The sequence below is a fragment of the Mobula birostris genome, chromosome 6 (assembly GCF_030028105.1).
Source record: "Mobula birostris isolate sMobBir1 chromosome 6, sMobBir1.hap1, whole genome shotgun sequence".
Lineage (NCBI taxonomy): Eukaryota > Metazoa > Chordata > Chondrichthyes > Myliobatiformes > Myliobatidae > Mobula > Mobula birostris.
Window position 1 is genome coordinate 72,083,367 of NC_092375.1, and position 13,066 is coordinate 72,096,432.

The 13,066-nt window shown below is 38.8% G+C and overlaps 1 protein-coding gene across 3 annotated transcripts in view; it reads right to left on the minus strand.

The window, feature by feature from the left end:
• Nucleotides 1–645: 645 nt before the first annotated feature.
• The window catches only part of cnksr2a (connector enhancer of kinase suppressor of Ras 2a), a 562,236-nt gene continuing 549,815 nt past the window's right edge, over nucleotides 646–13,066 (minus strand). Inside the window, exons 23-24 of one of the 3 annotated variants that reach the window (XM_072260647.1) lie at nucleotides 8,580–8,812; nucleotides 646–1,784 (exon numbers count right to left, since the gene is read on the minus strand). In XM_072260647.1, coding sequence (XP_072116748.1) covers nucleotides 8,591–8,812 — 222 coding nt within the window. In that variant the 3' untranslated portion in view covers nucleotides 646–1,784; nucleotides 8,580–8,590. Of the gene's footprint in view, nucleotides 8,813–13,066 lie in introns of all 3 variants that reach the window. The other 2 variants (XM_072260646.1, XM_072260648.1) reach the window with 2 other exon arrangements.

Genomic DNA, 13,066 nt, shown 5'->3' on the forward strand with positions numbered 1-13,066 from the left:
AGATGATCGAATACTTATTCTTTTACCTCTTCCCTTCAAACCATCTAGGGACCCAAACAACCCAAACAGGTAAAGCAGTGTTTCTTCTTCCAACCTAGTGCATTGTATTTGGTGTTTACAATGTGGTCTCTACTACACTAGAGAAACCTGATTGCTTTTTGGAGCACCTGTGTTGAGTGCAGAGGTGCAACCCTGACCTCTTGTTACCTGCCGCTTAATTCACCATTCCACTCTGACTTTACAAAGAGGACCAAATGCAAGTTTGAGAAACAGCATCTCATCTTTTATCTTGGCACACTGCCACCTTCTGGACTCAATCCTAAATCCCCTCTTTTTCTGTTTGAGAGATCACCCAAGGGGATATCTTTGAAACAATCATTAGATCATAATCAAAAATTAAAATCAATTTGAGCCTATCAGGGATTTCTCCACTCTTAACCAAGTGCTGGAAATATTCAACAGGACATTAAGCGTCTGTGGAGAGAAGCAATGAACAAAATATTAACACACTTCTTTCAACACTGCCTGAGAATTTCCAGAATTTTCTGTTTTGATTCAGGTTTTGTTTAAACTAGGTACTCATATGGATTAGATGACAAAGAATAAAAATATATAATAAAAATTTCAAGAACTTTATTTGACCATTGATGACCATATTCATAATTATCTTTGCTTTTAAGCGATAAGAACAATAAAATATACACAACAAATAACATACATTATTGTTGAAAGGTTGATTTTTGTATCACAAGACTACTTTACGACTCCATGCCACACTTGCCACTTAGAAATAATGCAGTCTTTGAGAAATTTCTTCCAAAATTTAAAACACTGAATGCAATTCTTTACTAAGTAAAGTGCAAACCATAAAACTGTTGCACAGCAACAGATTTTATTCTTCAAAACAAGTTAACTACAGCATCTTTAAAGCCTGTAAACTACACTCAAAGTAGAAATAATTTTTTTTCTTATATCAATACATTTTTTTGGTCCATTACAAAAAAAAATCTGTCACAATGTACAGAACAACAGAGGCATAATGCTTGGTATAAGTGCCACAACTTGATGTCCTTACTCAAGTATTTATCTTTGCGATAATGACAAGTATTATATAAAACCACAATTCATTTGTCAGTACCCATGCAGTACATATATTTTCATTTTATACAAATGTGTCTTCTTGGATGCCATTCTTGATTTGAAACTTTATCCAAATCAAGGGGTATTATTTTCCGCCTGCCTTTCATAGACTGAATTCATATTAACTGTTTTGAAAGAAGGCCACTTTCCTGTTCACTTGCAGTGGACAGAATTAGGGAATACTCTGAGTTAGTCATTTTAGAATATATTCTGGTTGAGAAAACAATCTTTAGAATTATCTGACATTATAAAAGTTTTCCCTCCCATTTACTGTTGCAGATATAACCACTAAGACAAGCAGGTATATAACTTTAGAATTTATGATATTTTTTGTCTTTTTTTCCCTTATTTCAAGCAATAGGTTCTGGCATACGTACACAAGTGACTAAGCAATACAATGTGCAAAAATATTCGTTTGCATCTGTGGTCATTTATTTTGTTTTATTAGTGGCAGTGCAGGGTTGAAACCACACAATGCTTAAGAATAAACTACAGGCTTGCAGCAGCAATAGCAGCAACAGCAAGGCTTGTGATAATTAATACAATTCGCTGTCTTTTTGATATCAGGTTAAAGAGACAACCAAGCTCCACCGCCTTCAGACCATGTTTAAGTTTTCTTTTCGAGAGCCAGCCCTAGACGATATCTTTGGAACAATCAGAGATCAGTATCAAAATACTCAAACAAACTTTCATTATATATATCAGGATCATATATTCTGGTTATTTTTTAAATAAGTCTTTGCCCACAATCTGCTTTTTTTAAAACTTGCTTTGATACAGCAGAACAATTTGGGTTCTGCGTGGTCCTTCTCTATCTGTAAGTGTATGATAATACTATAAAGGGGAGAATTACATTGCTAGTGATAAAAAGATTATGAGTACCAGATGTCAATTGTTTTCCCCAGCAGCACATCCACTTCCACTGAAGCTAATGAAAATCAATATGCAGAAGGAATACAACTAACAGCAATGACTTAGCATGAGTGACCAGAGACAAATTACTTCTCCACAATGTGTTGAATGTCATTTAATTTTGCTATTAAAAAAGAAAATGTTCACCAGTTATACCTTTTTGTGAAATTAGATTAAAGTAGCTATGCAGAAAGTGCATTTTTTTTGTTCTTTGGTACATTTACAGTTTTTACTTTCATGTGCAAACAACTTGATTATTTGTTCCTGGCAGCTGCAATAACTTTGTGGGATTTTTTTTGCACTTGTGGGGTTTCTTGGGCCTTTTAATGACTATGAAAAAAAATCTTCATGGTGAATTAAATTTCACAATAGGCACAAGTGTGGTAAATTGACAATGTAAGTTGTCAGATGGTTGGAAAAATTCCAGCTGGCTCACTCATGCCTTTAAAGAAATAACTTAAGCTCTTCCAGTCTATTTATAACTGTTGATTAAAACCAATAAAACTAACTTTCAACTTCCCTCAAGAGGTGGCCTAATAGGTCACTCAGTTGTACAAAACCTCAAGCAGAAAGGAAAGGAAAAAAAACATTCAACACCTAAACTTTCCAAGGCCAGCAAAAGGTGGGTGATGATCTTGATGAGACCAAATACAAAGCAAGTCACTAAAACAAACCCGGCTGCTGTTAAGTTCATAGAAACACTGAAGAAGTGCAACTTGTTGACCAAGGCTTCTGTCAGTTTGAATTTTGTTGAAAAAACTCATGCAAAATAACTGACAACTGTTATGGAGCCTTTAAACTGTTTTATCCATGTGTTGGTAAGGTTGGCTTCAAATAACAGAATTGAAGAAGAAGTGTCTTGCTAATTAAAAAAATAAAGGCACATTTAAAACATGTAGAAGTATAGGAACAGCAAAACAAATGGAAAAAGGGAAATGTGAAAGTAAATCAATGATGAAAGCAAAAACTGGATAAAATCTGGACTCAAAATAAGGAGCAATAGTGGTCCATTTTTGCAGTGTGTGGACATAATTTTTGGGCAGCATTCCAGCAGAATATCTTGTTGCTGCGTTATGGAAACAATCCAATTCTTGTGAAGTAAATCATAAAGGTAACCTCCACTGTTAGATTACTATCTAGAGATAATGTCAATTATATTCCAAACTGATTCTCATTTGAAACTTTTCTTCAAAGTAAGTGACATTACAGTGATTATAATTTTCTGTTATTTACAGTAGTTATTTCCCATTTCCCCTTTCCCTCCATTATATATTTTATTTTCCAAATATATTAAAATACTACTTATTAAATAACTAAGCCCTAAAATGTCATTACTGTCCAAGTAGACTCCTGTACACACTGTGCAGCAATCTGCAAGAACAATTGAAATTAAATTGAGATTGAGAGGCAGTGAATGCCAACCTGATAGCTGTACTGTATTTTGAACACTGAACAATAGAGCACTGAAACAGGCCCTTTGCCCCAAGATGTCTGTGCTGAGCATGATGCCAAATTAAACGAAATCCTTCTGCCTGCATTAGATCCACATACCCCCATTCCCTGCATATTCAAGTGCAGTTTATTGAAAGTCTCTGTAATATTTCTTGGAGGATCCTGTGCCAGTACCCGTTCCCTATGAGGGTCGTATCATAGCAGGGAGGGGGAGGATTAGAGGGATATGGAAAAATCTAGAGTTCCTGAGATTTTGAATTCTTAGTCAATACAGGTATCCCTGGTAAGGTAACACACTGGTTGACTCAATAGAAGAACTGGAGACTACCCGGAATGTGGGGTTAGATGTGGCATTTCTTTGACCACAGCATTGCCATGGGACTTCTTAACCCTGCTGCAAAGGCATATGCTATGGATATAATCTGAGTAACCCTGGAATGCATTTGTCATTTGGATATCAAGGAATATTCTTTCAACTAAACAAAAACTACTGGTGTCAGTGAAGGAGACCTGGGTCAGATACTTCTGGTACTAAGGGGTGCAGGCATGTGGACTCTGAAGCCTCTTGGTCTTTCATGTCATCATTCCGATAACAAAACATTCTGAAGAATACTTCAGGAAAGCTATGGAGATTATGCGTAATTTAGAAGTTAAAAGCGACTCAAAGAGGGAAATTATGAGGATACTTTTGAAGATAGTGGGGATGGGGGAAGGGTTGTAGCAAAGGAAAGAGTCTCAGGAAGAAAAATTACAAAGTATGGGAACAAGGTGGCTAAATGTTCACTCACTAAACATCACTAGACTACGTAGCATCCAAGCCAAGACCACCAGACTCAACAGTTATTTTCCCCAAGCAGTAAGGCTGACCAACACCCTCATTCACTAACTCCACCACCACTTTATTACTTCCTGTTAGTCATCTTATGTCAGCCTAGAGTCACTTTATGGACTTACAATCAATCTATGAATAGAAGCTATCTTATGTAATCATATTAATTGTGTTTTTATATAATTATTGTGTTCTTTATATTTTGTGTTTTTTTTGTGCTACATTAGATCTGGAGTAAGAATTATTTTGTTTTCCTTTACACTTGTGTACAGGAAATCATATTAAACAATCTTGAGTCCAAGGGAAAGGTGCTGAGGAGGGAGAAAATAAATTAAAGTTGATACTCTGATGTAGTCAGTGCAGGCACATCACAGTTGGGAAGATTTTCAAAGTAGGTAGAATAAGATCTAAAGTGATATGGTCAAAGTTAGAAACTGATACATGTGGAAATAGAGAGTCAACTGATGACTGGGTGTTAAGCCAATTTGGTCAGGTGCAGCTACTGAGTTAGTAAGGTCTTTAATAACATCAGGCGTAGCACATAAATAGTGCTGGAATTACATAGTATCGGGTATTATCATGCTGAACTATTTAGCATCAACGTCCTTCTTAGTTGTGATTAATAATAAAACTTGAAAGATTATAGGGCTTAACATATTAAGGCAATGAAAACCCCATTGACTACTACCTACTAGATCCTATGAAAGTTATATTCAGCACTGCTGTTATCCCTATCTCAGTGAAGACTAAAACAAAATAACCAATGGATGGGTTGCAAAATATCCAAACAAATGCAAAATTATAATGGCACAGTTGTCAATGAATTACAGTGCAGTGCAGTGTGGCTTCATGCAGAATTTGTTCTTTATGCAAAGCAGTTGAAATCCTGACTAGTATCTATTTAATCCACTTAAAACTAAAATACTTTTGTCTCAAAGGCATAGCCATGGTAGGAAAAGCCAGCTGCAATTACAATACAGGTTGAACACAATTACTATACTGTCAACAAGCTTTGGATTCTTGCGATCTAATCAGAATACCTAATGTTTCAAATGTTAAGCTTTTCATCAAATTCTGGCCTTCCACTATTTGGTTTGACTTTGATGTAGTATGCATTGATCAATCAAAGCATTGTTCCATATGCTGCGAAGAAATGAAGTTTAATAGCCTACTTAAACAGCTGTCTCAAATGATTATTAGAAATAATGATGGCCATTCTGCATGAATCAGTATTATACATTGGATGGTAGGAAGCTTCTTCCAGCACTTTGTACAACAAGACTACTTTGACTTTGTTCAGCTACTCCAGAAAATGTTTCATGTATGTATTTTCTAAATTCAGCAAGAAATTATATTTAGCCACTGGATTTACTATTTTGGATAGGGTAATAATGTGGCAAACCCATTGAACATGACAAATGCATAATCATGCAGTCTAGAAAGGCAGAAGGGGGCTTTTAATCACCATGTTTTGAAAAAGGACGCCACAATATCTGTGGTATCGCAACCAAATGACCTTCATGATTTGCAGACTAACACAGGGGGAGGTTTATGGGCTTTAGATGCCTGTAAAGTAATGTCATCTTCATTTAAATGCAATGAGATCATTCAAGCAGGCAAGAGAGAATTTAGTTTGTTCAAAAATTTAAGGTGACAAACCCATAATCTTTACTGTGATTGTAAGGTATAGGTTTGTTTCCAGGGGTAGGTAATTATCCCTTATGCTGTTTGTAATTAGGCGGGACACAGTCCCACTTTGCCTGACGTACTCGGGCACTTTGAATCTAATTCCAAGTGTTAACACACTCTGTCTCTGCAGTGCAAACAGCACTGGGGGTTCATTGTAATACTGTGCTTGGGAGGAGGAGGCAGGGGGTGGGGCTGCACCTCTCAGTTTCAATGATGTGGAGCTAACCCGCTGCTGCAGGGTGCTAATTTTACCAGTGTTCGGTCCATTTTAAAACAGCATGTGCTTGAAGTAGGGCGATACACTGGTGCAGAAAGAAGCAATGTCCCTGCACAGCCCCAGTGACCTGGGTTCAACCCTGACCATGGTTGGTGTCTGTGTGGGGTTTGCACATTTTCCTGTATCAAGCTGGTTGTTGGTCGCTTGGTCACCATGAATTGCCCCTCGTATAGGTTGGTTGCAGAAGAATCAGGGGTAGGGAAACTAATGAGACAATTGATTATGGGAAAATAAATTACTGGGATAGCTCTGAGGGCTATCATAGATCTGATGGACCAAATGGCCTTCACTATTTTGCTAGAAAGAGATGAGAATTGTCTGACTCCTCAAACAACTGATCATATTATGCCAGATTCTAAGCTGTCACCAGAAAACGGCACTTTTTGTTAAAAAAGATAGTTCTGAGGGTCAAAGGCTGGCTTGGTTGGTGAACTGGACTGGGTGCACCAAAGAGCAGAGAGAGTGGGAGTGCAAATAGAACAGAAATACCCAACTAAGAAACCATCAGAAAAAAATAAATACATTTTGCAAGACTGCAAAAGTTCTACAAATTTGTTAAAAACGACAGATTTTTATGATGCTCTAAAAATATAACAATTTTTCATTAAGTACCGATCACACATTCATATTCTGCAGTCATATTTCTGGTTAGTGATAATTGCAACTTGAAGAGAGTTTCATTCATAAATTCATTGAGCACACTAAGGCCAATTTTCACATAAGCTGGACGATGGGATGGCAATGAGTAGAGAGCAGGAGGCAGTCTGATGAGTGGGGACAGGGTATTTATTTATTAAGACACAGCACGGAATAGGCCCCTTCAGGCCTTTGGTTATAATCCTAGCCTAATCACCGGACAATTTACAATGACTAATTAATCTACTAACTGGTACATCTTTGGACTGTGGGAGGAAACCAGAGCACCCAGAGGAAACCCGCACGTTCCACCTGGAAGACATACAGTCTCCTTACAGATGATGTTGGAATTCAACTCCCGACTCTGATGCGCCGAACTGTAACAGCATCGCTCTAACCATTACACCACTGTGGCGCTCATCACAGGGCAGGAAGAAGGTTCTCATAGCGCAGGACGCAGAGTGCAGGAAGCAGGATGGATTGTGCAGGACGGGTGACCAGGAGCTGGGAGATCAGTGGAGGAAAGTGCAGGCAGTAAGGAAGAAAGGCAGCATCGGGCAGGCAATAAGTTATCAAAGGATGGGCGGAGCACAGCTGGGCAGTGTGAGGAATCCACCACCCTTTATTGCTGCACAGAGCCATACAAATCAGAGGCTTCACCGCCATTCTTCTGGTGAGCTCCAGGTGCCCTGATGCAGCCTGTGGTCTCCGGGAGGGTGAGGAACTGCAGACAATCAGCACCTTGGGACTCAAAGTGACAAGGTGAGAAAGAAATCTTGGAAAACCTCATTAGGTTAAAGAGCAAATTGTTTTCTTTTCCCCAAACTTCTAGAACAGGACTCTCTTCCTGTTGGCCAAGAGGGATTTTCCAAGTCAGATCTTGTTTGACTTTACTTTTCCTTTTTCTCAGCACTTATCTCCCACCTAATCCTTGAAAAAGCCTTCTGTGTTCTGTGTATGCCTTAAAATGTTAAACTTCTCCATGTTTCATTTGGGTGAAGATGATTTTGTGGTCAGCCAGTTGAGCAGAAGTAAAATGGGGACACAATTCACCGGTGGTGGCAACATTCGGAGAAATATCTCTCATTCTCCAGGTACAAATATCTGGTATACGTGGGCTATAGGGAATACAAAGCCACAACGAGAGCCATCCTCATTCACTTCCTCGCTCGTATTCAACTGTAATTTTGCTCAAAGAACCAAGTGCAATATAATGGACAAAATGAAAGAAAAATCAAATCAAATCTATGAGCCCCATTTCCCCTTTGGCTCATTATTTGTGCTAACCCAATTCTATCATTACATTTGAAATAAAAATATATATTTGCTGTTCAGTGTACGGAAGACATTTAAAACAATAGTGTCATTTTCATCATTGACATACCACAATAAAAATCACACAGCAATGTTTTCATGACCATGGCTATATTAGAACATCCAATCAGAAGAAGGGAAATTGTATTCCCAATTAGCTTGCAAAGACAACAATGCCCCTTCGAACTAAATAAAAATCTGTTTAAGTCTCCAGAATCTAATTCCAAGTGAACAAACACCTGAATGAAACTGGAGTCTCCATACAAACAAAATACACACATTATTACCAACCAGTGTGAAATAAGCAGTTGAAATTATTACAAGGCCTACCGAGAAACTACTCAAACATGGGTTTCAATGTATGAGTGGGTGTGCATCAAAGGTGGTGTTGGGGTGGGTGCAGCTTGTTCACTGGCACCATTCCCCGATTCCGTAGCTCCATTGTTCTGACAGATTTCCATGAAAAGCTCTACATAGGTTTGTTTCCATTCTTGGAATTCTTTGGACGTCAAGCTAGGATTGTCTAGGATCTTGTCTATAATCGCGACTTCTCCTTCTTTTGCCTGAAGGTGAAAAGCATGGAGAAAGAAAGCCATATTAACAGACAGAAAAGAAATCTTATACATTTGTCTTCATAAAATGGAATACTTCAATTGTATTTGCACTTGGACTGTTTGTGCAGCAGGCAATCACAAATTTTTAATGAAAAGCTCTACGCAGGTAATCACAGATTTAATAACACAGTTGTTACCAGGGCCAAAGATCGAGAGCCCATTGTGGCACTTGGTGAATTTAATTGATAAAAAAATTGTATCAGTATTTATGACAATGATGTAGGAGATGCCCAGAACAACTCATTTGGCTTACAAATGAACCTTAGGAAGGAACCCTGTGCTTTTTCTTATTAGAGCATTACTTGTGACTGTAGACTAACAAAAACTGAGATTGTTTAAAACTGCTTTCTATATAAACTAGTTCACAGGGACCCTGTAGAGTGCTGATTTGCTGCAGCACTCCAGTCTGGACGCTGGTAGATATGCACCCTGCTGCTAGGGCAAGTAGAGCTGATCAGCCCTGAGATGCTGGTCTACCCTCACTGCACCATGTGATGTCAGATCACCTGGATCCTACACGCTCCCTCATTGCCTCTCCACCACCCTGAAATTTCTGTTACCACGGACAGAACTTTGAGCTGGGGCTAACCAAAATGAGGAGGAGCTTCCATTGCATCTAACAGTAAGTGACGAAGGAGATCATGGATTGGATGGCCTGTCCACGCTTGAAGCAGGTTCCTCCTTCCCCAAGCCCTGGTCCATAGCCAGGGTGCAGTCTCAAGCTTCACATCCGAAGTCCAGCTCTCACTGGTCCCTCTGCACTAAGCTGTGGGAAATTCTGCGGAACGCCAAGTGTTCCCAAGACACCAGCATCTCTACTGATGTTGTGTTAAGCTATTGGGATTCTGTGACAGGATGCAAATAGATTGAATGTTTGGGAAAAACCTGGAAGATGTAAGTTTAATGTGGGGAAGCATGAGGTCATGCACTTTAGTAAGAGGAATCAAAAGTGGATTACTACCTAAATGAAGAGAGACCATAAATGAGTACAGTTCAGAGGGATCTAGGTAATCTCGTATATGAACCACAAGGAGTTAACAGATAGGTCCAACAAGTAATTAAGAGGGCAAACAGTACGTTAGCATTTATTGTGATGGAATTGGAGTTTAGGAATACATTTGTACAGGACGTCTGTGGGCCACACCTGGAATACTGAGCACAGTTTTAGTCCCAATACCTTAAAAAAGGCCATCGTAGTACTGGGGCCATACCAAAGGAATTTCATGAGCTTAATTCCTGGGGTGAGAGGGTTTTTCCAAGATAAACAGTTTGGGTCTGTATACCTTGCAGTTTAGAAGAATAAGGAGTGAACTTATTTTAATGGCATTTGACAGGATAAATGCTGAGATGCTTTCAGTGGTGAGAATGTCATAAACAAAGGGCCAGTCATTTAAAAAGAGGTGTGCAGAAATTTCTTCTCTCAGAGGGTCATGAATTTCTGGAGTTATTTGCCCCAAGGGTGATGGAAGCCAAATCGTTATATTCGACATGAAGACAAATAAGTACTTAAAGATAGAGAAATTGATGGTTATAAAGAATTTGCACAGAGCTTTTCAGCATAGATCTGCTATGATCGTAGCGAACGCAAGGGCAGGCTCAGTGGGGTCTAGTTCTTCTTATGTGGCCTTGATATAACTTTGAGCTGATTCATTGGTGTTTTGGTTTCTGGAAACACACCGGAGCAACATGTGTGGAGGGGTAGTCAATAAATAGTGGCCTCATGAAAAGCACACGCAGGTCATCAATGAATTACAAAGAGAAACGATTTAGGATTAGCATTAGAAAAACATAATGGGTACAATGACTTGGATTATTTAGTGGTTGAAAATTATTTTTTAAAGCCTGGGAAATATAAAGGGGGGGGCAAGATAAACAGAGCATACTCTGTCAGTCAAATTGGCTTTCCAGCCTGAGGCAATTGATGGGGTTGAAAGGTTCCTAAAATAAAATCAGGTGGGGACTGGACAAAATTTATCTTTAAGTTGTGTTAAGTAGGGCATTTTACACGTATAAAGGTATATTTGCTTCTCTGAGCAAGGTCAAGTCAACAGCACATTTATTTCTAGTCAGCCATCTTCTACTTGACTGACAATGCAGAAAAAACAAGTAAGCAATTTGTTGGTGGATATGTTTTCCGATCTGCTTTAGATTAAAAACTCAGCTGATGAAATGTGAACCAAGTTTCAGGTCAATTGTAGTCTTTTTAAACCTATTTTATTAACAGTATTGTATTTTAGTGAAGTGAATTGTGAGCCATGCAATTATTTGTACAGACACTGGAGGCAGAGAGACGTTCAATGTACTTTGTTCACAGTTATGAGATCTCCTAAGGTACCAGCACTTTGGACTTGTTACAAGTGGGATGTGGGTACCAAAACCAACCTGATATGTTGAAGTCTAACAAATGCAAATCTTCCTCATTGAGTTCAATGCACATATCAGTCAATAAGTTAGCTGTTGATTTTAGCTCACTTCACTGTGAACACGAAGATATATCTCTGTTCAAAGGAAGTACTTAATTGTTGGGAAAACTCTGGGGCAAATAAACCACAACCAAAGATGACCAAAATCATAATACTGTACAAAAAGGGAAATGTGAATTTATTTTTCATGAGTGAATAGCCAAAACATTTTATAAAAGCAACGCCAACATGCTCAGTAAATTTTAAAGGTTCTTGGGACTTGTATAGAAAAATAATTAGAATCAGAAAAACAAATCATCATTCTGCTGTCTATTAAAGGAATAAGAATGACAAAGGAATCGAGAGTTACAGAGTGTAGAGTGTGGAATAAAGGTGAAAAAATAACTAAACATTCAAAATGAAATCAGTGAATGCCTTATTTTGATGGAGAGTATTAATTTTATGAAACTTTATGAATGAGCCAGAGGAATTCTTAAAACTCTTTCTATTTTCACATAGAATAACTTCTTCAAATCCTCAGGACCAAAGGTATCTCACATAAGGTCTAGCCATAGTTGTCTTTCAGTAAGATATGTACAACAGTTTTTTTTTCAGTTTTACACAGGCCCACTCCCTTGTTTTTTCCCTACATTATTTGACAACTGAATTTGTGCTGCTCCCTTCACTTAAATAGATTTCAAAAATGTCATTACTGTTGCTGCCAATTTCCTTCACATGGTCTATCTTCCCCTTCTGAATTTTTCTGTGTCCATCGTAAACGATAGGCTGGTAATAAACTTCCATAACAGAAGCCTACACATTACTCTGGCATTCCGACTGGACTTCTTCCAACACAGTCACCTACAAGAACTCCACTGCTTTCTTCTACTTCCTCCATCTCCATTGACCTTCCTCCCATGTGTCCTGAACAGTGGCTTCACCTCTTCCGTAGTGGAAGGAACCCTTGAGCACATCTCGTCTATTTCCCACATCTTTGTTTGGACCAAGCAAGGGTAGAGTTCCCTTGCTCCTCACTCTCCATGCCACCAGCCTCCAACATTCAATGGGACCGTCATTTGCAATCTCAAACAGGATTCTGCCACCTCACATTGCCCCCCCCTTCAGTATTTCTGTCGGCTAGGCACCATTCTGTCCCATCAACCACTCCCCATCGTATGGCTCCTCATGCAATCCCCACAGATGCCACACCTGTTCTTTCACCTTTTCCCTTCCCACCATCCAGGGACCTTCCAAATGAAACAGCAGTTCATTCGCATTTCTTTCGATTCAAAGTACTATATTCAGTGTTCACAGCGAGGTCTCCTTGACACTGGAGAAACGGAATGCAAAGTGAGTCACTGCCTTGCAGAGCACCTGCATTCATTCTGAAGGAGTGACTCAGAATTCCTCATGCCACTAATTTACCCTTCTAGTCTGTTATATGGAGGCCCAATGTAACCTTGAGGAAGTGTACCTCTTCTATCTTGGCATGTTGCAGCTTTCCAAATGCAATTAACAAATTCTACAATTTTAATTAATTCATTTTCTTTGTCTGTATCAGAACAGGCACTTTCTGCTATACATCATCCTGGTTCAAATTTTCCCCATAAATGGGCACAGCTTGACCTGCTGGTATATATTTTATACCTTGTTGTTCCTTTAAGAGACCTCACCACATAAATTCCATTTATTTTCTCTTTCTTTAACTTCTCCCCTTAATTATTCAGCTGGGTGACTTCCATCAGTTATCCCTAAGGCAACCCTAGCTTCCTCGCACTTCCTTGATCATCAAAGTCTCTTA